A 21027-nucleotide genomic window follows, 5' to 3' on the forward strand; every position below is an offset into this window, starting at 1 on the left:
AAATGAATCCACAATTTAGATATGTGATTGCTTGTTTATGTAAGTCAAATGTGAGAAGCTGCTGCTTGACTCTGTTTGATATCAAAATAAACTGATTATTATTGCGTTTATACGGTTGATGGGATCAGCAATCATCAACAATCAGTTTTAAGATTTTAGGTGTTACAAAGTGGAAATCTTTCACTATTTTCTCATGCACAAAATGATTCATTAACGGTACACACATGAATCAATAATGAAACTAGATTCTAGCTCCTCATCCCAGACAAAATGTAGATAACATCATTTTACATTTAAATACTTTTAAGTGCAGCTACAATTTAATATGACAGTGCACAGATTTTCCATCCTTTAGCAACAGATGCTGGTTTTTGGTGTCAGCCTTTACTATCAAAGACTCTTTAGTACAGACTATAACATGCTATCCGATCTGTAGCAGTAGACACAGCAGTGCTTTGAGTTAAATGATAACATCGGCATGCTGACATTTGCTAATGCATAGCATTTCTTTATGCCGGTTATTGGTCATAGGATTTTTAGACAAATAAAAAATTTTATTGATTATAAAGCAAGATGAGGGATCATCCTCAGGATTGATTCATCCTCTGGGGACAATGAATGTCTGCCCAAATTTCATGGAAGTGAAATTCATTAAGTCCCACTGCTAGAAATGTTGAACATATGTCTGTGAAATAACCTGTAGATTTCTGAGGTGATCTTTTCACACTTGTTTATAACCATCGTGTGGTGCTGTACAATCTAGTAAATCTAATGTTTTTGTTAAGTGGTGGAGCCTGTGTGGTGCTAGTCACAAGTTATAATATCCTATTAATGGAACAGTGTACAGTGGAGACCAATTATCTGTAATATCTATGTCTATGCCAACATCCTTACATGCAAAAAGTAGTAAAAGCCAATGAACAAGCAATGCACATAAAGTTTGGCTGTAAATGCTGTGATATGTGTCGTTAGTCTATATTAAACGTGTGCCATATCTATAACTATGCAGACAAACAAATATAAATAAGGCTTTTGTCTGGTAAATTGTAATCTAAAGAATGTCTGGCTACATGATTGCAAACAAGCATGAACTGACATTCCAGGCTCAACACTGTCTGTGGGTGGCATCCTGTGTGCGCACAGAAATCCCTCGGTTTAAGCACAGCGCCTCCGAACAGCATTCATGCTGCAGGGATTCATTTACTTAAATTGATCCACTCCTGCATGCCTACATGCATTTCACAGCATCCCTGCACGGCGTCATGTTGGTTCAGTTATGGTTAAAGGATGATCTCCAGAAAACCTGTTAACCCAGCCCATTGTTTTTGAGTCTGCGAGGGGAAATTTAGTCGAAAAAGTACGGGCTCGCGTATATTTCACTTTGACATTGCCCCTTAAATTATATATGTGCCTGCGTGTGTGTGTGTGTGTGTGGATTCAGAAGATTCAGAAATAGGCCAGTTAGGGTTTAGAGCAGAGAGATGTTAAGAGATTAAACAGACCTCTGTGGGGAGCAAGACTCCTCTCCAGCAGTTTAAATATAACTCTCTTCAGGGAGAAACTGAGTAAGTGTGTGTGCGTGTGTGTTTTGAGGGGGTGGGGTTGGGGTAGGTGGGTGAATGTGTTCCACACAACTGGTGGCTAAGACTCAAACCACTGGCTTCATACTTCCGCCTATCCCTGTTAGTGTGTGTGTCTGTGTGTGTCAGAGTGATGTCTTCTTTACCTTTGGCGCTGTGGGGATAGTTTAATACCGCGAGGTCTGGCTCCACCATCTGCTCGGGGTTAGCGTGCATGTGTGTTTTTGTATGTGCATGTGTCGTTACGGTTGTGTCAGTGCTGCATAATACTTATGTTGTAACCATGCACTCTAATACACAACACATGTTTTGTTTCTCTCTTGATTACAAATACTTTATTCCTCGACTTAAGCAGAGTGGAATTGAAAACATATAGTGACACATGTCCTGTCCTCCTATGTGACGACTGAGACTAGAGGAGTCTAGCTGTGTAGGCCGTGGACAGGTTCTGTCATTAATCAGCAAAGCTCCATGATATTGTTTATGTTTGTGCAGACCCCCACCCCCTTGTGTTGTGTAAATGTAAAACAGAATGCATCAAATTCAGAATGAAAATATAAATACAATAAAGTTTATCAGTTTGAACTTTAAATTATTGTCTTTGTATTACATTCAGTTGAATTTAGGTCTAAAAGGATTTGCACATTGTTGCATTCCATTTTCATTTATGTTTTACACAGCGTCCCAACCTATTTGGAATCAAGATTGTACAAAAAAACTGTTAGCCTGACAGTGACACACACACACACACACACAAGCACTGTACGCAGTCCGAGATTAGTTAGCTCTGCTAGAAACTCACCTCTACCCGGTCAGTTATCGACTAAAACTCCGAACCAGGATGACATTCAGTGAGGGTTAAGTCGAGGTTAAGTGTGATTCTAAAAGACAGTCGACTATGACAAAATTCAGCCATGGCTATCTGAGATTTCAAAGAATTGTGTTGAACATGAAAAGTGCACATTTCTTTTTCATTATTTTCATCTTCTGTATATTAATTGTGTTCCACCTGACAGACACGTAATCACAGCATAACTTGTGTTGTGTCTGTATTTTGGCAGGTTTAATCAAGAGGCCATTAAGTTGATTAAGTTCACATTTGTTATCCATTTCCATGCAATTCGAGGTGGTGAACATAGGTTTACAGCAGCGTACAGTTCTAAATATTAGTAATCATTAAACGTGCATGTATAAAAGTTTATTAGAAATCCAATTTTAAAATGTAGGTACTGTCAACCTTTTATATGACCATAAAATGTAATGTATCGTACAAGATCATGGCCATATTCGTAAAAGTCTTAAATGTTTCATAACTGTGTCTTTATATACATCACTGATCATGGTTCAATAGATTTTATAGTATTCATATCATCTAAAAAAAAAACCCACAATACTGTAGAGGTGCTTCTTTACAACCTGCGTGCACTGACAAAAATAACTGTGGCAGCCTTTATATTCCGTCTGTTCATCCTACATACATCAATATTTAGGCTGGAGAAAATGCACAATGCAGAAACTCTCCTCCAGCAGCCAGACACTTCCTGTGAGACATCCCATCACATTACTGCCGCTGTCTTTCCACGGCTTTTTTTGATTTACATATTTCTACACGTCTAAGACATCACCAGCAGGGTCAGAGTGCAAGGTCAACCAGTGTGAAGCTCAAGGATGCTCGAGACGTTGACGAGTGCCGGCTGTGAATGAGATCAAACCTGTGACCTTCAATCTGGCCACGCTAACAAGCTGTAACACACGCAACAAACCGCTGGCTGCCGCGGCATCCACCATGCCGTTCAAGCTCTGCTGCCGGGATGTACTTCCTGTTCGTTTTTTTTTGTGTGTGTGTGATTGCAGCGGTAGTCTGCGTGAGAGTCTAATGAGGCATCTCCTCATCCATCCATCCATCCATCCGGCCCAGCTCTCTCTCTCTCTCTCTCTTTCTGTCTCTCTCTCTCTGTTTTACTGCTCCGGCTCTCCTCTTCTTCGCACTCCCTCCCTTCCTTCTCTTACACAAGTGGGTGACAGATGTGAGCCACTCTGGAGAGCACACAGACACCCAGCACTCTGCTGCCAGGCGCTGCTCCTTTGATAGGCTGTGTGTGTGTGTGTGTGTGTGTGTGTGTGTGTGTGTGTGTGCGTTTACTCATGGTGTGCAGTAGTGTTTCATTTAATGCCACTTTGCATGAACTGTAAGGCGTCATGAAGGGTTGTAGTGGTCTGTCTGTCTGTGTTTCCCTTCGGTTCTTGAAGGTGGTTGCCATGTACTGTACTGTAGTGTGTGTGTGTGTGTGTGAGAAAGAGAGTGTTATTTCATAGAAGTAATGTCACTGCTGTGTGATCACCATGGGAGCAGGCGATTTCATCCTTACTAGAGGGTGTATGACCGTACCAGTGTATGCAGCTACACCTTTAAACACACCTGTACGCACACACACACGCAGTAAATACAGTAGATTTCTGCTCCATGAGACACAGGAATGAAATAGACAATTTCTCCTACCATCTTTCCCCCTCGACTCTCTCACTCGCACACATGCGCACACACATTTCCGCTCACTTCACGTGTAATGTAATCACCTGGCCTCTCCATACTTCCTAACCCAATAAAGCTGACAGCCTCCACCCCACACACACACACACACACACACACAAACACACACATCCTGCAGAACAACCTGAGATACATTCACCTCTCCTTTCGTTTTAGCCTCCGTTCCTGTTTCTTTCTTTCTGCCCCAGCCTTTCCTCCCAAACTGATCCATCTGCATCTTAGAGTAGCTGTTGCAGTTTCAAACTCACAGCGTCTCTGTTCCTTCTGCAGCTAGCAGATCAACACTGAGCCCTCATTAGTTTCTTTTTTTTTTTTTACATTGTTGCTGTTGTTGTTGTTGCACTGCACAGAGTTTAAGGACTGACTCAAGATGGTCAAAGGTGCCAGAATGAAGCGTCTGGGGACAAAGAAACAGAGGCACAGACGGAGAGGGTTGGATGGACAAGGCTGAAAGAGAAAAAAAGACAGACCGACATACAGTGGATGCTGTTTGTTGCATTATTCAACAACATTCATGAGTTAGGACAGAGAGAATGAAAGATGGACTGAGAAATGGAGAGAGGTCGAAGAAAGCCAAAGTAGGATAGCTGTGAGTGTGTGTACAGTACGTGTGACTCGTTGGGGTCTGCCCGGCGTTGCGGAGAGGGTGACCAGACCAGACACGGCGGCCATAACCGCTCCTCCAGGCGCCATCTGCTCCTCGCCACAGCAACTGTTGCCAGGGTACCTGCTCTCCTCTCTACCTTTTACTCCTCCTCTTTGTGCACCTCCCCGTCGCTTTTTTTTCTTCTTTTTCCCCACCCATAATAAGACCTGCTCTCCTTCTCTCCTCACTCTGCTCTCATGCCTTTCTTCTTTCCTCACATATGTTCTTTTCTCTTCCATTAATTGAATTTCCTTCTTTCATTCTAAAGAGGATACCTGCTCTCGATTCAGTAAGCTTTATTGGCGTGACATTCAATTCGTTGTATATTAGCAACGCTCCAGTGAAGTACTAATAACACTGAAATACTCCTGCTAATTCATTACCTTCTTTTTCATCCCCTCCCTCATGCACCTTTCTCTTTTGCTTTATTTAACTTTACATATACTGTAGCCTCCTATCTTTCCTTCTCTTCTACTGCCACTTCTACCCTGCAACACACGCACACACCACCTCCACCAAAGTCTTTAGTTCTCTGAGACTTTTTCTCTCCTCCTTCCTTTGAAATCCATCTCTCTTCCGTTCCTTCCTGGCAATTGTGTGGACATGACTCAGGGCCCCCTGTCTACAGAGAGAGAGGGAGAGAAGCCGAAAACGAGTGGAGAAAGGAGTTTGATGGTGGGGTGTTTAGAGAGAAGGGAAGAAAAGAGGTAGAGTGAGTGGGGGAGAGGGAGAGATCGTAGATCAGAACCGTCATGATTGAGCCATCTGCTGAGAGGAGGCCAGTGAGACACACACACACACACACACACACACACACACGCACACGTAAGCTTAAAGATCACCACTGCCACCCGTTGGTCATTTCCTGACACTACGCCTCTCCTTCCCCTCTCTGCTCCTTTCCTCACATCGTCTCACTGCCTTGCTGCCATCCGGCAGGAACATGCCAACCGGAGATGAGACACGTAGCTCTGAGCATCGATCAGTCTGGTCTGGCTGTCTGGTGAGCCAGTCTTAAGCAGCTGATTCTGTTTGCTCCACGGGGTTTTTTGTGGTCTAATATATGAGGTTTATCTCCACCTAACTCCTTTCTATGAAGAGCAGAGCCTCAGCACGGATTATGAGGCTTTGGTTCTTTCAAAACATATTGAGTATAGTGATGTGTTACAGACTCTTTCCAATGCTGTGATGCGCTATTGTAATCCTGCTTTTGCTGTTTCATTCCTGCCCTGCAGTTAAATGTGATTTGTCGTGCACTGTCTGTTCCTGTGTGCAGCTGTGTCTTGTTGTGTCTTTATGTGTGCAAACACTCTGAATCGTTCTTTCCCATCCTCTCTGGGCCTTTCGCCTCTCTTGCTGTCAGCCGGCCTAAATGGTGTCCACTCCCGTTCAGCTGTCCAGCCTTTAATAGATTTATAAACGCTCCCCTCCCATTGGCCAGAGCAGGCCATTTCATCCTATTAGAGATTAGCATACGGCTGAGTGGTGGAGGAAGTGCTCTTTATATGCTAATGAGGAGATAATGTATGCAGCGAGGACCAACCAATGCCCCATTGGGGAGGACTCAGGGTGGCCTGACATGCTGAATCTTGAAAGAGTCCTGTCTTTATCTTGTTTCTCACTCATTCACGGACACCTGGACTGTCTTTTGTGTCCTAGTATACAAAATAACAGCTGACTACAGTTTTATGTCAAAACCAGACTGTGCAAAGGTGTCACTGGAGATGCTGATGATGCCGGGAGTGTACTGAATATGCATTCTTCCTGTACCTGATGTAATTGTACGTCATTCACTTGTGATAAAGAGCAGTAACAATGGCACTGAAGCAGAGGTTTGACATGTCTTTGTTAGCTGTGGAAAAGCTAATTTGGCTTTTTATTTTTTCCTTTAGCTTTACTATTCTACGTATAAAAACATTAAAAAAAAAAAAGTAGTCCAACATTTTGGAACCGAGGCTTAAATGAGAAAATCAATACCACTCTTAAATCTGCATGTCAAATATGAAGTTACTGCTAACAATCAGTTAGCTTAGCACAGCACAAAGATTAGAAACGGTGAGACGACTGGCCTGACTCAGAATTCAGCAAACACACCTAAAGCTAACATGTCATATCTCATTTGATGAAAAGCTGAAGTGTAAAAATGTTAATTCACCGTTTTATGGACGAGTTATGTACTGGGCTATTTCTCAACCGGGAGCAGTTGCCAGGCAACCAGTGGGAACGTGAGGAAGTTGTACATATAATAAGATATAATGTGTTAATTGGTGAGCTTTAGAGGTTCTGGTACCTTCAGACAGAGCCAGGCTAGCTGTTTCCTCCATTTCCAGTCTTTATGCTAAGCTAGGCTAGCCAGCTGCTGGCTGGTGGCAAACTATTCTTTCAGTGTCCTAACTGATGAGTGAGTGACTGACTGCTGAACAGTCCATCTGACCGGATGTCTCCTCCCCTCTCTTTGCGCAGGAACAAGGTGTGGTGGGAATGTCACGACCGCCAGGCGCCATCCCGCCACCTCACCCTGCTGGGGGCGTGGCTTCAGGCGTGGGTCCCAACCAGGGCTCGGGTCCACCTCCGGGTTATGTGGGCAACCAGCAGCAGGCGGCCATGATGAAACAGATGATGGCGATGGAGCAGGAAAAGAGGGTGCAGATGCACATGATGGAGCAGCAGAAACAGCAGCTCTTCAGAGAGCAGAGACAACAGCAGCAGCAGCAACTGCTGGCTGAACAGGTGAGTTTTGTTGGTTTAGCCAGTGTGCTCGTAGCAGAAGGTTTGTGTGGTGGTGCAGTGAAGATGACTAGGTCTGTATGATTCATCTGCCATGTCTTAAACTGTGTGTGTGCATTGTTTGTTCATGTGTTTGGCTGTGTGTGTGTGTGTGCAGCTCTAACAAGAGCAGCTCATCCTCTCCTCTTCCTTACTGTTGTCTGGTTGCATGTATAATTACCCTCTAACAGCCCCCTCTTCACTACTGCCTTTTAATCTCTGCGATGTCTGTGTGTGTGCATGTGTGTGTGTGTGTTTTTGCCACATGCCGCCTGCTGTGATAATGTGGTGTTTTCTTTTTATTTCTCTCTCTGTGAAGGAATCAAGTGTTAAAGAGTTCTGAACTCTGAAGTCACCACCCACCATGTTGATTTTAATTGGATCAGCAAAAACATACACAGACACACAAATATAGGCATGGAGGCATCCTGTTGGGGTTTAGTGTATGTTGTTAACTGGATATCATACCTCCATTTAAATGAGCAACACCTCTGCTTTCCAGGCACACAGCTGCTTTTTATGCAGCAAAGACCCAGACTGAAGTTTTTCCACTTAATTTTCTGTACATGCAGCAACACCATGGCTGTGATGGAGCTACCTTTGGTTTCCTGTTTGAACACTGATCAGCTGTGGTGGTGTTTGTAAAGGAGAACATCATACATCTGTCTCACTTCTGCTACACCAAACACCTGTCTCACTTCTGCTACACCAAACATCTGTCTCACTTCTGCTGTACCAAACATCTGTCTCACTTCTGTTATACCAAACATCTATCTTACCTCTGCAACACCAAGCATCTGTCTTACTTCTGCTGCACCAAACACCTGTCTCACTTCTGCTACACCAAACACCTGTCTCACTTCTGCTGCACCAAACACCTGTCTCATTTCTGCTACACCAAACACCTGTCTTACTTGTGCTACACCAAACACCTGTCTCACTTCTGCTACACCAAACATCTGTCTCACTTCTGCAACACCAAGCATCTGTCTTACTTCTGCTGTACCAAACATCTGTCTCACTTCTGCTGTACCAAACATCTGTCTTACCTCTGCAACACCAAACATCCGTCTCACTTCTGCTGTACCAAACATCCATCTCACATTTTGTAACCGTGTTCAATTATGTTTATAACATTTATTGTGATTAACTGTTTTTTCTTTGACCCCTTCTCTTGAGTGTATCCTGTAATGATACCAAAACCTTTAATTCATGAAATAGTCATGTAACACATTTGTAACCTACATTCTTAATATTTGTGTCTGTGTGTAGCTCCAACAACAGCAGCAGCAGCAGCATCTCCCCAGACAGATGGGTCAGGGCCAGAGGAATCCATACCCCCAAGTCAATCAGTACCAAGGTGAGAGACACAAACACAATGCGTTCATTTCACCTGAGCAACAAAACACGTGTTGTGCAGAAAGTGGCACCTAAATAGATTTTCAGATAAACAATGCAAGACCTGACCTAGATTCTTCAGGGTTTTATTGATGACCACATTAGTAAATGGATTTTTGGTAAATCAGTTTCCAGTTCTTTGCTTATCGTCCAGATGGTTGCACAAAATAAATGCTTACAATCACACATGCATACTGGGTCTGCAACAAGTAATGGTATACATGGTAGAGTGCCAATACATTTAACAGATTTTACAGTTCACTCTCTGCCATATTCAGAGGCAGACAGACACACAAACACATAAAAACATGTATGCAAACAGCAGCTCTGACTGAACATCACCCTGAAACCAAACCTCGTCCTCTCGGTCTGTCTCTGTCAGATACATCAGTTGGCGCTCAGATGCTCTTCAGCCTCTTTCTCTCTGTCTCTCTCTCTCTTTCTCTCTCTCTTTCTCTCTCTCTATTCTCGCTCTCTTTGTAAAAAAAAATATAGAATATTCCTGCTCTGCCTGTTACCACGGCAACTTGTCTGTCCTGGATCCCCCAGAGTTCCGGTGAAGTCAGAGAGATGGATGAGAGGAGGGAAATGGGAGAGGAGGAGGAGGAGGAGGAGGAGGAGGGAGGGAGGGTAGAGGCTGGTAACAAGAAGAATAGGTAGATGGTCTGGTAGGTAGAAGGAGAGGTTGGGATGAGAAAGAAAGACAGAGGGAGAGAGAGAGAGAGAGAGATGAGTGGGTGAGAGGATGATGGAGAGATGAAAAAAATATTCAGAGAGGGAAGAGGAGAGTCAACTCAAAAGCCATTTATAGCCATCAGAGAGTCTGTCTGCAAGTCTAGGAGATAATATGGAGAGGAAGAGGGGCTTCAGCATGAAACTCTGGCCTAGAAATGTACCTGTTAGTTCAGCCATCCTGCAGCGTTTCAATGATTTGAAAGCAATACCTGTGCTAGTATCACCTGCGATCGCACTCCCTGTACTCGTTTATATTTACATGAAGCGACGTGCGACATAGATGTGGCTATTTTGTCACGTTACATTACCTCCAACTCTGCTCACTTCACTACTTACAAGTCTGGAGTTTGTGATCCTCTCCGTTTTGACTCCCGTGTTACAGTTCCAGTCTGATCTGTGAGGTGAGGGATTAGTGGAATGATGTCAGAAGTGGGTTTATTAGAGGATTTAGAACCATTTCCACGCTAGCAGACCTCCTCGGCTCTGCCACTACTGAGCCTCTAATAGGAAAAAGTGGGAAAGTGAGGTGCTGGCGCTTCAGTGTGTTTAGTTTTATTTTAGTGTGTTCGGATTTGAAGTAAATTGGGAGGGAAGTGTTCGTTTCCAGAGTAAACAGGTTGTCACGGAACATAAATCTTTGCCTCAGCACTGACTTATTAGATTGGTCTTATGTGCCATTTGGTGATTTAAGTGGATCTAGTATACAGACTCCAAAGCTCTTTTACAAAAGTCCAGCTCCTTTGTGATTTCTCTCTCCATATGCCTCTCTAATTCTTTCCCAACTCTTGTTTATTGTCTCCGTATTCTGGTTTAAAATCCTCTGATTCTCCGTTTTTTAGGTTCTCCTCAGGATCTGGCGTCCAGGAGCCAGGCCCTCCAGAGCATTCGGGCTGCCCGTCTCCTACATCAGCAGCAGAACCAGCAGCAAATGGTCCAGATGAGTTCTGTTCAGGGCCAGGGTGGCTCAGTGGGACCCCAGACTGACATGGGCTTACCCTACGGCAACCAGGGGTCCAACCAGGGTACCCTGTACGGGCTCAACCCCTCCATGAGCCAAATGATCCACCAGCAGCAGCACCAGAGCCAAAGTGTCCAAGCCTCCATGGGTCTTCCACCGCAGCACAACCCTGCCGGAGGACCACCCCGACAAGCAGGTGCAGGTCCTGGGGTTGGAGGTATGCCTGGAGGCCCCGGAGGTGGTGGAGCTGGAGGGTATGGAGGACAGGGGATGTTAATGAACTCCATGACGCAGCAACCCCTGAAAGGTCCTCCTAACGCCAAAGCCCAAGCACAGAGACTGCAAAGCATGCTGGGAGCAGGAGGAGGAGGTGGAGGAATGGCGGCAGGAGGCTGGCCGCAGCAGCAAGGACAGAGTCTGCAGGCCATGGGGGGAGGAGTTGGAAGGACTACAGGTGGAGGGGGAGGAGACATGGTGGGGTTCAGTTCCGCCCAGGGTTATGGAATGCAGCCAGGTCAACCCCCGCGCATGGCTAAGCAACACTTTCAGGGCCCGGGACAAGGGATGAGCCAGGGAATGGACCCCAGAGTGGGCAACCCAGCGGCTGGCATGGGCGGCCCAATGATGGGCCCTCACATGGGCGGACAGCCCAGGACCAACCAGCCCCGGCCCATGGTCATGAACCAGGGGATGAACCAAGGGGTGATGGGCCAGGGGATGACTGGGATGGGAGGGTTCGGGCCGGGCCCAGGGGGGCCTGGAATAGGGGCGGGGGGAGGAGGAGGTGGACCCTACGGACCAGGGGGAGTCGGGGTTGGAGGTCAGCCACCGGGCTACCAAAGGACAGCCAATCAGGACATGTCATCCTATGGTTATGGGGGCGGGCCCTCAGGGGGAGGAGCTTTTGGACTGGGCGATGGCTCAGGGGCGGAGCTGGACTCAAGCGACGGTTGGATGGAGGAGTTTTTCCCGAACCAATAGCCAACGGGGAAACTGGGGATGAGTTTTTACTGGATGAACTAAGACATTAAAGCAGGACAAACGTTTAAACCTGAGAGAGTCAAACAAAAAGGACGACGTGAAGTGGACTGGCATGTTTTTGTTTTGTAAAACATGAGCAAGGTTATAAATGAGTTCTTGTGTTATGTTTTGTGTGTGTGCGTGTGTGAGTGTGAGATGGAGAGAGCGATCATTATGGTCTTGTGCATATTAATGAAAAACCAATATAGAGATTAAGAGGTGTGTTTCATTAGTTTCCCTTTTTTCTCCACCGGATGAATTTTTCTCATGTTCCAGTGTTTGAAAGCGAGCCCCGTTTACACAGCAGCGCTTTGAGCCCGAGCTTCAGCAGGGGCTGATTGAACACCGCAGACTGATGAAGGGGAAGGAAGACTTGTTCTCAAGACAGCAATTTATTTGTGTTTGTGTGTTTGTGCCACCCAGCTCAGTGCTTCAGATCTCTCAACTATGTGAGGAGCTGAAGGGAGTAGAAAGCTCTCTCAGCGCTCCCATTTCCTCTCTTAGATTTGTGCCCCCCATATACACACACACACACACACACACGCAAATATGTCTCCCTTGTGCTCTCTCACTTTGTTCTCTTCACTCTCTCTCTCTCTCTCTCTCTCTCTCTCTCTCTCTCTCTCTCTTACTCTCTCATCCTCCTTCCCTCTCTCTCTCTTCCCGTCTTTCCCACCCTCTCTCCAGAGACTCATTCCTCGCTCTCAACTCTCCTTTCTCTGTTTAAATTGTGAACATCACAACAGAACAAATGATGTTCTTCTGTTGTGCCACACAAGCACACTCTGCCCTCTAGTGCTTTTGCAAGGTAACCGACCTGGGTGGCAATTTTTTATTTTTTTTTGGGGGGGGGTTCATTTCCTGTGTGTGCCGAGGGTGACGGGTATGCATGTAGAGGAAGACAAAGAGAGTGAAAAGCAGAGAACGAGGGAGAGAGAATAGGCAGCTAAAGCAAGCACTAGGACTCAAAAGCTCATACACACACACACACACACACATATACACATATACACGTATACAAACCAACAAACAGGCAAACAAGCATCAGCCCGGGAGGATGAGCGGAAGTGTGAGAGGCAGCTAACAGAGCTAATATTACATTAAACCTTCTGCCTGCGTGACACAAACCACATCACATGCATCAGGCTGACACGAAGCAAAACGATCGCTGGGCACTGAATGTATTCAAGCACCACAAGTGACTTCTTCTTTTTACGGAAAAAAAACTAACAAAAAAGCTCATTGAAAGCCCACCCACATTGTTTTGTTTGTTGCTGTGTTTTATCTCTAACAATGATGCTGGTTGTGTCTTTGTTGATTAAAATGGAAAAAAAAAAAAAAAAGAGAAAAAAAAAGAAAAAAGTTCAAATTAGCCTTCTTTTAGTTTGTGTTGTCTTTTTGAAAAATCTGTTTGTCCTCCCGTCGCAGCACAGCCTTCCCTTCCATTGTGACACAGCTAGTTGTCAATCAGCCGTAGCCCCGCTTTACATTGTGGCTTTCTCTTGTACCGCAGCTATAAAACCGCCCTCGCTCCAAACTAGAACGTAACTGTGCTATACTGTAACACTACTGTGAAGAAATCCGAGTTGTCCCCTTCCAGCGCTTTACTAGGAAAATGAACCACTGCTAAGCCTTGAGTTTGTTTCATAGACGGTAGAGAAACTTCTGATTGGGCTTAAAGGGTGACAACGGTTAGCGCCAGTTAGCATCAAAACAATCAGTGCTTCCACTGAAGTCGGTGTCTCCCCTCTCCTCTCAGAGCTTACTAGTAACCTGTAGGCTTTCCTCCAAGGCCTTACGGCTTTAATTCATCACCAACACGCAGTCCACTCTTTTGCCCTAATGGTTGAGTAATAAATATGTCGAATAGGTTTTAATACAGTAGTCGTTGGTAACACCTTACTTCTCTTAACTGTTTTGTAGTCTTGGTTCAAAGACGAATGAAAGCGTGTTTGTACGTGCATTACTTTGTATTTAGCTCATCAAGAGTGAACGTTCGGAGGATGATGCTGTAATCAACAAACCAAAAAGCCTTCTTCTCTGTAAACTAACTCCTCGCCATCAGCGCATTTGTTCTCATGGTTGTTGATGTTGTATAATCCAACCCTTTAAATACAAAAAACTTTAACCACCACGCCCATCGTCCTGTAAGCGTTGCTGCACTTGGTAGCACCTACGAATGAGGTTCTGTACTTTGATTTCATCATGTTTGGGGAGTTGAAGTCCTCCGTCTCACTGTGTGGAGTCAGAAGGTCAACGGCAGATGGATGTCGAAGGTTGTAGCGTCCCCCAGTTTTAACAGGGGGGGGAGATGGTCAAAATAAGGAATACCACCATGTCGCTGTCTAGAGAAACTCTTGGATTGTTTGAGCCTACCCTGTGTAGGAAACGCAGTGGAGCGCCCACTCCTTCGGTAGCTCCACTGCTCATGCTTCCAAAACTTTGATACCGCTCCAATACTCCAGGCAGGCCCAAATTCAGAGCACCAGACCGGTGAAATGGAGGCAGTGTGTAGGAAAACACCTTAATTTTACCGCTCCGAACTGGAGGCAGGAAGGTAGAGAAACACTTGTGGGTCAGTGTTAAGGTCACAGCCTCTGTGACCTTGTTGTCTTCTTCAAAGTAAGAGTTCATGATATGGTTTGAAATCCCTTCAGGAAGAGAAAGGAAGCTTCCTCCAAATATCATTATGTACCGGGACCAAGTCTGTAGACAACATTTTAACAAAAAATTGTTGTTGTTGATGTTCTTTGTTTTATTTTATTTGTTTTTTTTTACTGGTGCTGACATATATGTGATTATGAGAAAAAGTATATAAAAGATAATGGCTATTTGTAAATATGTTTTTACAGGTTTAAATACATCAGATAATACAGTCTCTACTCTGTAAAGAATTTACTGTTTGTTGGAAAATAGAGAAGTATTTTTATTTTGAAGTTTTTTGGTTTCACGTTTAACCCATCTGAGCTATGCCATTGCACTTCAGACAATGTCTTACTACTAATTTGTATTGTAAACCTCCTCTCTTTTTTGGAATTTTTTTCATTTGTTTTTTCTAGTTTGAGATTTGACTCTGTTCTTAAGCAGTGCTTATTTCTTTTTATCCTGTACAGAATTCTGAAATGTTAACAAAAGAGAATTACAAAAGACTTTTTTTTTGTTTGTTTGTTTGTTTTTCAAAAAGATACAATAAAGAGAGAATGTTCTCGCTGATCATATTAAATGAAAGTTTGTTGTTGTTCTTTGGGTTAATTTGTTGGTGCAGTCATTAGAAACACAGCTGTGGAGCCCCAAAACTGACAAAATATCAAAAATATAAATGGAAACTTTAAGTGAGCTAATGTTAATTAGCTAGCTACCCATGCTTGAAAGTTTTTAGATTATTCTTGATGATATAGAAATATAGATTAAATTGCACATACAAAATGACAAGGATGATGCATGGAAGCCTAAAAGTTATTTCCATTGTGAAGATAAAATAAGCGCTTGAAGATAAAGATATAAGTCGGCTGTCTTTGAATTTCCAAGTATCGCGAGCTAGCTAGATTTGTCAGCCTGCTAGCTAAAATGATTTTATAACTGGTAAAAAACTTTATACAAAGTGATATAGCACAGCACGTGGAGGATTAGGAATTTGTGTGCCGACAAACATTAGCTTAAATGTGTGAAACGCTCGTGCTTAGTGTGTTTAGGTAGCAGTGTTAGCAGTGTGTACAATATAGGGCCTTTATTTTCAGAATAAGGCAGACATGAAATATAATATTCATAACTATGAGTCCATGCATGTATAATCACCTGAACATTTTTTATTTTTGATACTTTAAAATTTGTCTTTTATATCTACAGTGGGAGCGGGTCCTCTTTCACGGAGGCCACCATGTTGAAACACAGTGTTTCTACAGTAGCCCAGAACAGACAAATTAAATACCAACTCTAGATATGGCCTTTCAAGTGTTGTTTATCCTTTACACTAGGAAGGCGAGGGTGATGTGAGGAGATTGCAATGCAGCGATTATACCAGTAGATGCAACTAAAGTCTACACACTGGACCTTTAAGCTAGCTAGCTAGCCACACATAGCCTCTCCAGTCTCCACTGTAGTTACACAAAGGCACATATATATATCCTGAACCAATCACAGCTATGGACATTTATGGACACACCCACATCATTACCATGAAGTATAACATAAGGAAAACTGGAGTTTTCATTGATTTTATCAGTTGGCTTGTGATTATTGCCCATTTCGATCCTCCATACACAGCGACACGGTGTCTGCAGATACACAGCAACATCAATACTCACCCTGGCTAGCTGACAAGCAGTAATTTCATTTTAGGGTCGCGAGACTGACTGAGACAAATGCACACACATTCATGTAGCGGCTAAAACCAGACTGACTAACTGCCGCAGTAATGTTTTGTCTAACAGACCTAATTTGCATAATTAGACTTGCATATGCTAAAGAGCAGAGCCTTAATTCTGTCTGGCAGTAATAGCGACAATGAATCATGGGTACCCTGTTGGTGTCAGCAGACAGACAGACAGACAGACAGAAAGAAAGACAGGCAGGCAGGCCACACGCAGGGCCGGGACCTTTTTGTTGTAATTCATCTTTTCCATGATCCGCCCACCCCTCTCAAACTCACTCCTCCTCATCCTGTCAGCCACGCCTCTTTTCTTCATCACGGCCACCTTCCTCTACCTCACCTCCTTATATTCCAGCTACATATTTCCTATCCCCTCTCCCTGGCTGCCTTGTTTCTCCTCAACTCTCTACCCCCCACCAACCAGCACCACACACACACACACACACACATCCACCACACTCCTGCTTTCCATCTGACATTGATAAATGGAGACTAACAGAGATGACAACATCATTACTCATGTTCAGTAGCGACACCACCTAGGACAGAGAAAAACGAGAGGAAGAGGGAGGATGAAGGACAGGACAGGAGGAAGATGGGGAGTGGTGGTGAGGGAGGGAGGGAGGAGGGCTGCAGTTGGAGGTGTTTGCTACAATCCACCCTCAAGCACACACCCTAAGATCTCCGGAGAGCACGATGTTGAGGTGTTCATTACTGGTGTGAAAAAGTAGAACAACTGTTGATAGCACCACCAAACTCATCGGTTTCCTACATGAATCCAATCAGACTGGAGGAGCTGCAGGGCGCCAAGGAACAACCATTTTCTTTATCACTAAATGTGCTGCTGCTCTCAGTGAACTAGTCATTGTATAAAATGTCAGAAATAAATGAAAATGCCCCGCACATTTCCAAAATTCAGAGGAATTTCTTCCAACAGAAGAATCCAAAATGTAAATTATTAGTCTATATATCAATTCATCTATCATCTATCAGTCTACAAAAGAATCACCACTAACAGGACATGATACTATTATTTGTTGTCTTTGTGAAGCTGTTTCACCGCCACCACCAAGAAATTTATTTCCAGCAGTGCGCTGCTAAAAAATCAACTATATTTAGCATTCGTCCTGTCTGGCTTGAGTATCCTTCCTTTTGTCACTTTTCCAGCGTGAACACGCTGTATACTCGATAAGAGTTAGTCTGCAGTATGGATTTGGAACACGCTGTTAATTAACAGCGTGTTAAGACATGTTAGCATTTGCTAATAAGCACTAAACACAAAGAACAGCTGAGGCTTACGCAAATGTCTTTATATTTTGTGTTGGACATTAAAATGTTTGACCTGATGACGGGGCTACATGTCAAGTTAAGTCATCACCAGAGTGATTAGATTTCATCCTGCCTGGAACACAAACCACATTTCATGACAATCCATCCAATAGCTGTCAAGATATTCCACCAAAGAACTAAAGTTTCAACCGCAAGGTGGAGCTTGAGGTAAAATCAGAGGCCTTCACCCTGTGAGGAACTTACATGTCAGCTCCATGTTTCGTAGTAATCCATCCAGTAGATGTTGAGATATTTTAGTCCAGACTAAAGTGATGTACCACTCGATGGAAAGCTAGATAAATTACAAATCTGCAGTGCAGAAGTGACAACACTGAGTGATTTTTGCAGCATTTCCTCGGCTGAAAGTCTAACCCAACTAATTTCATCATGGCGCGGGGCAGGTGACAGGTAAAAAGCCTCGTGATCACACACACTCACGACTGTCTCTCTTGCTCCTCAGTGCTCAGGAGATCATGAGCGGCGCAGACAACGAGTCAGCCACAAGTCCAAGTTAATGACAGCCGGTTTCCTCCTGCAGCCAAACACACACACACACACACAGACACACCATCAGCCTTGCACACACTCCTGGGGCACCGTTATGGGCTCTAATCAGAACGACAAATGATGTGTCACAAAGAGTGGGGGATGAGTTAGAAGAATCATTCACTCTCTCTCCGTCTCACGGTGTAATAAGGTGAAGAAATGTAGCTGGAGAAATTTGAAGAGGAAAGACGTATGGAGGAGGGGGAGAGAGAGAACAGGGAATGCTATAGTGTTGAGTGAGAGGGAAAAAAAATGTGTGTGTGTCTATATGTGTGTGTGTGTGTGTGTGTGTGTGTGTGTGGTGTCAAGTTGATGAATGTGGTAGCAGGAGCCATTGTGGTGGTGGAGGAGTAGGAGGCCACCAGATAACAGCAGAGCAAGGCCTAAGCTGTCTCACACCATGAATAAAACACCATGAAAATCTCTCTCTCTCTCACACACACACACACACACACACACACACACACACACACACACACAGAGAGATTTCTAATTACCTTGGGATGACTTTATCTTTCTGTTTCATTGAGTTATTTAAATGGAAAGTATCAGGCTGTGGGATAAGTGCTCTGTATGCTGCCCCAGCATGTTTCAGATAACCTGCACATGTATGTGTGCTTTATACAATACACACACATGCTTAGTGAATTGTCCACTCACCCTCTGAACTTAGAAGTGGTGCAAAGTTTGCCTCTTAAATGATAAGCAACAAATTGCCTGGTAGTGAGCAGTGATGTGGTTTCACTGCTTTTCTGTCGATATGACGCCCTCTAGTGGACATTTGTGGGAACTGAGAGAAACTTTATCGTCGCTGTGCTGCTGCATTGATTTTCTCACCTTACACTTTGACCGCAGGCTTCAGTGTGGAGGAAGGAAGATGTCAGTCAGAATGTTACACCACACCTCAATGCATATTCTTTATATGTCAGATTATACAGTTTATATTAGTTTGTGTAATTTATCATTATACAACAAAAAAGTGGTTTACAAAGTGCAACCTGTCCAGTAATGTTACTTCCTAGTGATACATTAGGTCAATAAAGGGGCATGCCACCAATTTGACACATCAAAATAAGTTCACTGGTCACGAGGACACTCAGCCTGTGGTAACATTTGTATCATGTCTCCAGTGAAAATAACCCTGATGCTATCGTAGTGACGTCAGCCGAAATTTCCAACTTCCGACCTTCAAGTGTTCCAGGTGCACGGCGCCAAACATAACCAGCAAACATGATGAACTGATGTTTCCTTGGCAAATTCACACACAAGTGAAGTCTCAGCTGTGCAGCCTCACTGCATCCATAAAAGAGACAGAGGAGGGAAAATGACGCATGAGGCGTTTTATTTTACAGCACTGTTGTACTTGGAAACTAATCTAAATATTCCATTAAGCACCTCATACAAATACTGTAATAAATATACTTTACACTGTCTTTTTGTTGATTTATAGCTATTAACAGTGTGCGCTTCATCGTTGCTGCACTTTATATGTGTTTGGGGCGATGCATTTAAAACAAGTACACAAGTAGGAACTCTGGCTGTGAGTGGTGTGTTATTGTACTTTTTCCACTAGTGGGTCAGAGTCATCTGGAACGCAGCACAACACTAATAACAGGGAGGCAAACTCAGGAGAATTGGGTTTGAAAGACATGGAGGTTTACCTGTCAGCAGAGTCTAACAGAAAGAGGCCACTGAGTTGCATTATGGGAAGTTTAGTTTCCAGTTTTTGGGGAGTTTGACCTGTGCTAATTGGACTAAAATATAGGCTAGTGTAGCCACCACTGCATCAAGAAGTGTTTTTAGTCTCTCTCGGGGGATCACATCAACAAGTGCACTTACCGGAGTAAAAGCTGCATAAAAAAGATGATCAACATAAAGTTACTGAACTTACAGGAGCACAAAGAGATTTAGGTGACGAACCAAAAGATAATTAAGCTGAACATCTTGAAAATATATTGTCAGTGATGACAACAGGAGGATAAAACTCTGCATGAATATGAATATCTGTGTGTGTGAGAGAGGCAGAGATTTATTGTCCATCACAGTTAAATCATAATTCATGCTAGATGTTACTTTAGTATGTTGTAGTATCGCCCCTCTATTCTGTCCAGGTGAGAACAGCCACATTGTAACTTAAATAAGAAGGTTTATCCTCTGATGAGCATGACAGCGTCAAAAGGTTTTCAGGGCAGTGATGCTTATTTTTTATTCTGGACAGCCCATCTTCAAGTGCTCAAATTCACGATAATACTCAACAATACTTGACTTACTTACATACTAAACTGAATTAGTGTGTACAAGAGGTCATGAATCTCTTTAAAACAATCTTCTTTCGAGTAACCGTGTCTTTTCTTTGCATTTAGGACCATTTCATTGAAAAGTTCTAAGATCTTAATCAGAATCTTTGTGCACTTTTTTCAGGTGTAAATTGTCCTGATCAACCCTTATCATCAGTCAGTTAGTATAGACTTATGCCATTATCCAACATGAACAAAAGTAGACATGTGAGCATTACACCATTGTGTCATTGTTGAGCATCTTATTTTAAAACCAAATAAATAAATTCATTAGGTTTTCAGTCAGGCCACAGCTTGGTTATTTATGTTACAATGTACATTTGTAAACTTTGTTTTTCCACTTTTAATCCGGTGATTAGTGACACTGACAGCAGAAGTAATCTGTTTTGGAGCCTCATTTTTGCCTAACAACTCTCACAATTATTAAACTGTAAAAGGTTAGTGTATTTCTCAATGTGGCTTACTGAATACAAGAAATGATTAAATTGGCATGCAACTTAAACTGAAAATGTATCTGTTTTTGAGAAAGTGAGTTAGTAAAATTTAATGGTCAAAATATTAAAAACTATCGGTACATAGGAGAGATGTGCAGTGCTGAAATCTTACCAAGTTTATTGCAAAGAGAAACCTTGCATCCATGCCAGGACAGTGAAGATAGTTGTCTTACTTCACAGTTGAAACTGTACAAACTGTACTGCAGATTCAGAATAAGTACTTCCTGTGTTGTATTCTGCAATATTTGAAGGTTTACTTTCACCAGAGCTGGGGATTCACTCAGTTCGGCTTGGTGAATGTAAATGAGGTTTTTCTACAGAAAAAGGTCTGAAGAGAA

The 21027-nt window shown here is 43.4% G+C and overlaps 1 protein-coding gene across 1 annotated transcript in view; it reads left to right on the top strand.

The window, feature by feature from the left end:
• Positions 1–14520, top strand: part of maml3 (mastermind-like transcriptional coactivator 3) — a 100407-nt gene extending 85887 nt beyond the window's left edge. Inside the window, exons 4-6 of the mRNA XM_010736042.3 lie at positions 7241–7507; positions 8816–8903; positions 10516–14520. Of these exons, the coding sequence (XP_010734344.2) occupies positions 7241–7507; positions 8816–8903; positions 10516–11615 (1455 nt within the window). The 3' untranslated portion in view covers positions 11616–14520. The remainder of the gene's footprint in view (positions 1–7240; positions 7508–8815; positions 8904–10515) is intronic.
• The last annotated feature ends 6507 nt before the right edge of the window (positions 14521–21027 follow it).

The sequence above is a fragment of the Larimichthys crocea genome, chromosome X (assembly GCF_000972845.2).
Source record: "Larimichthys crocea isolate SSNF chromosome X, L_crocea_2.0, whole genome shotgun sequence".
Classification (NCBI taxonomy): domain Eukaryota; kingdom Metazoa; phylum Chordata; class Actinopteri; family Sciaenidae; genus Larimichthys; species Larimichthys crocea.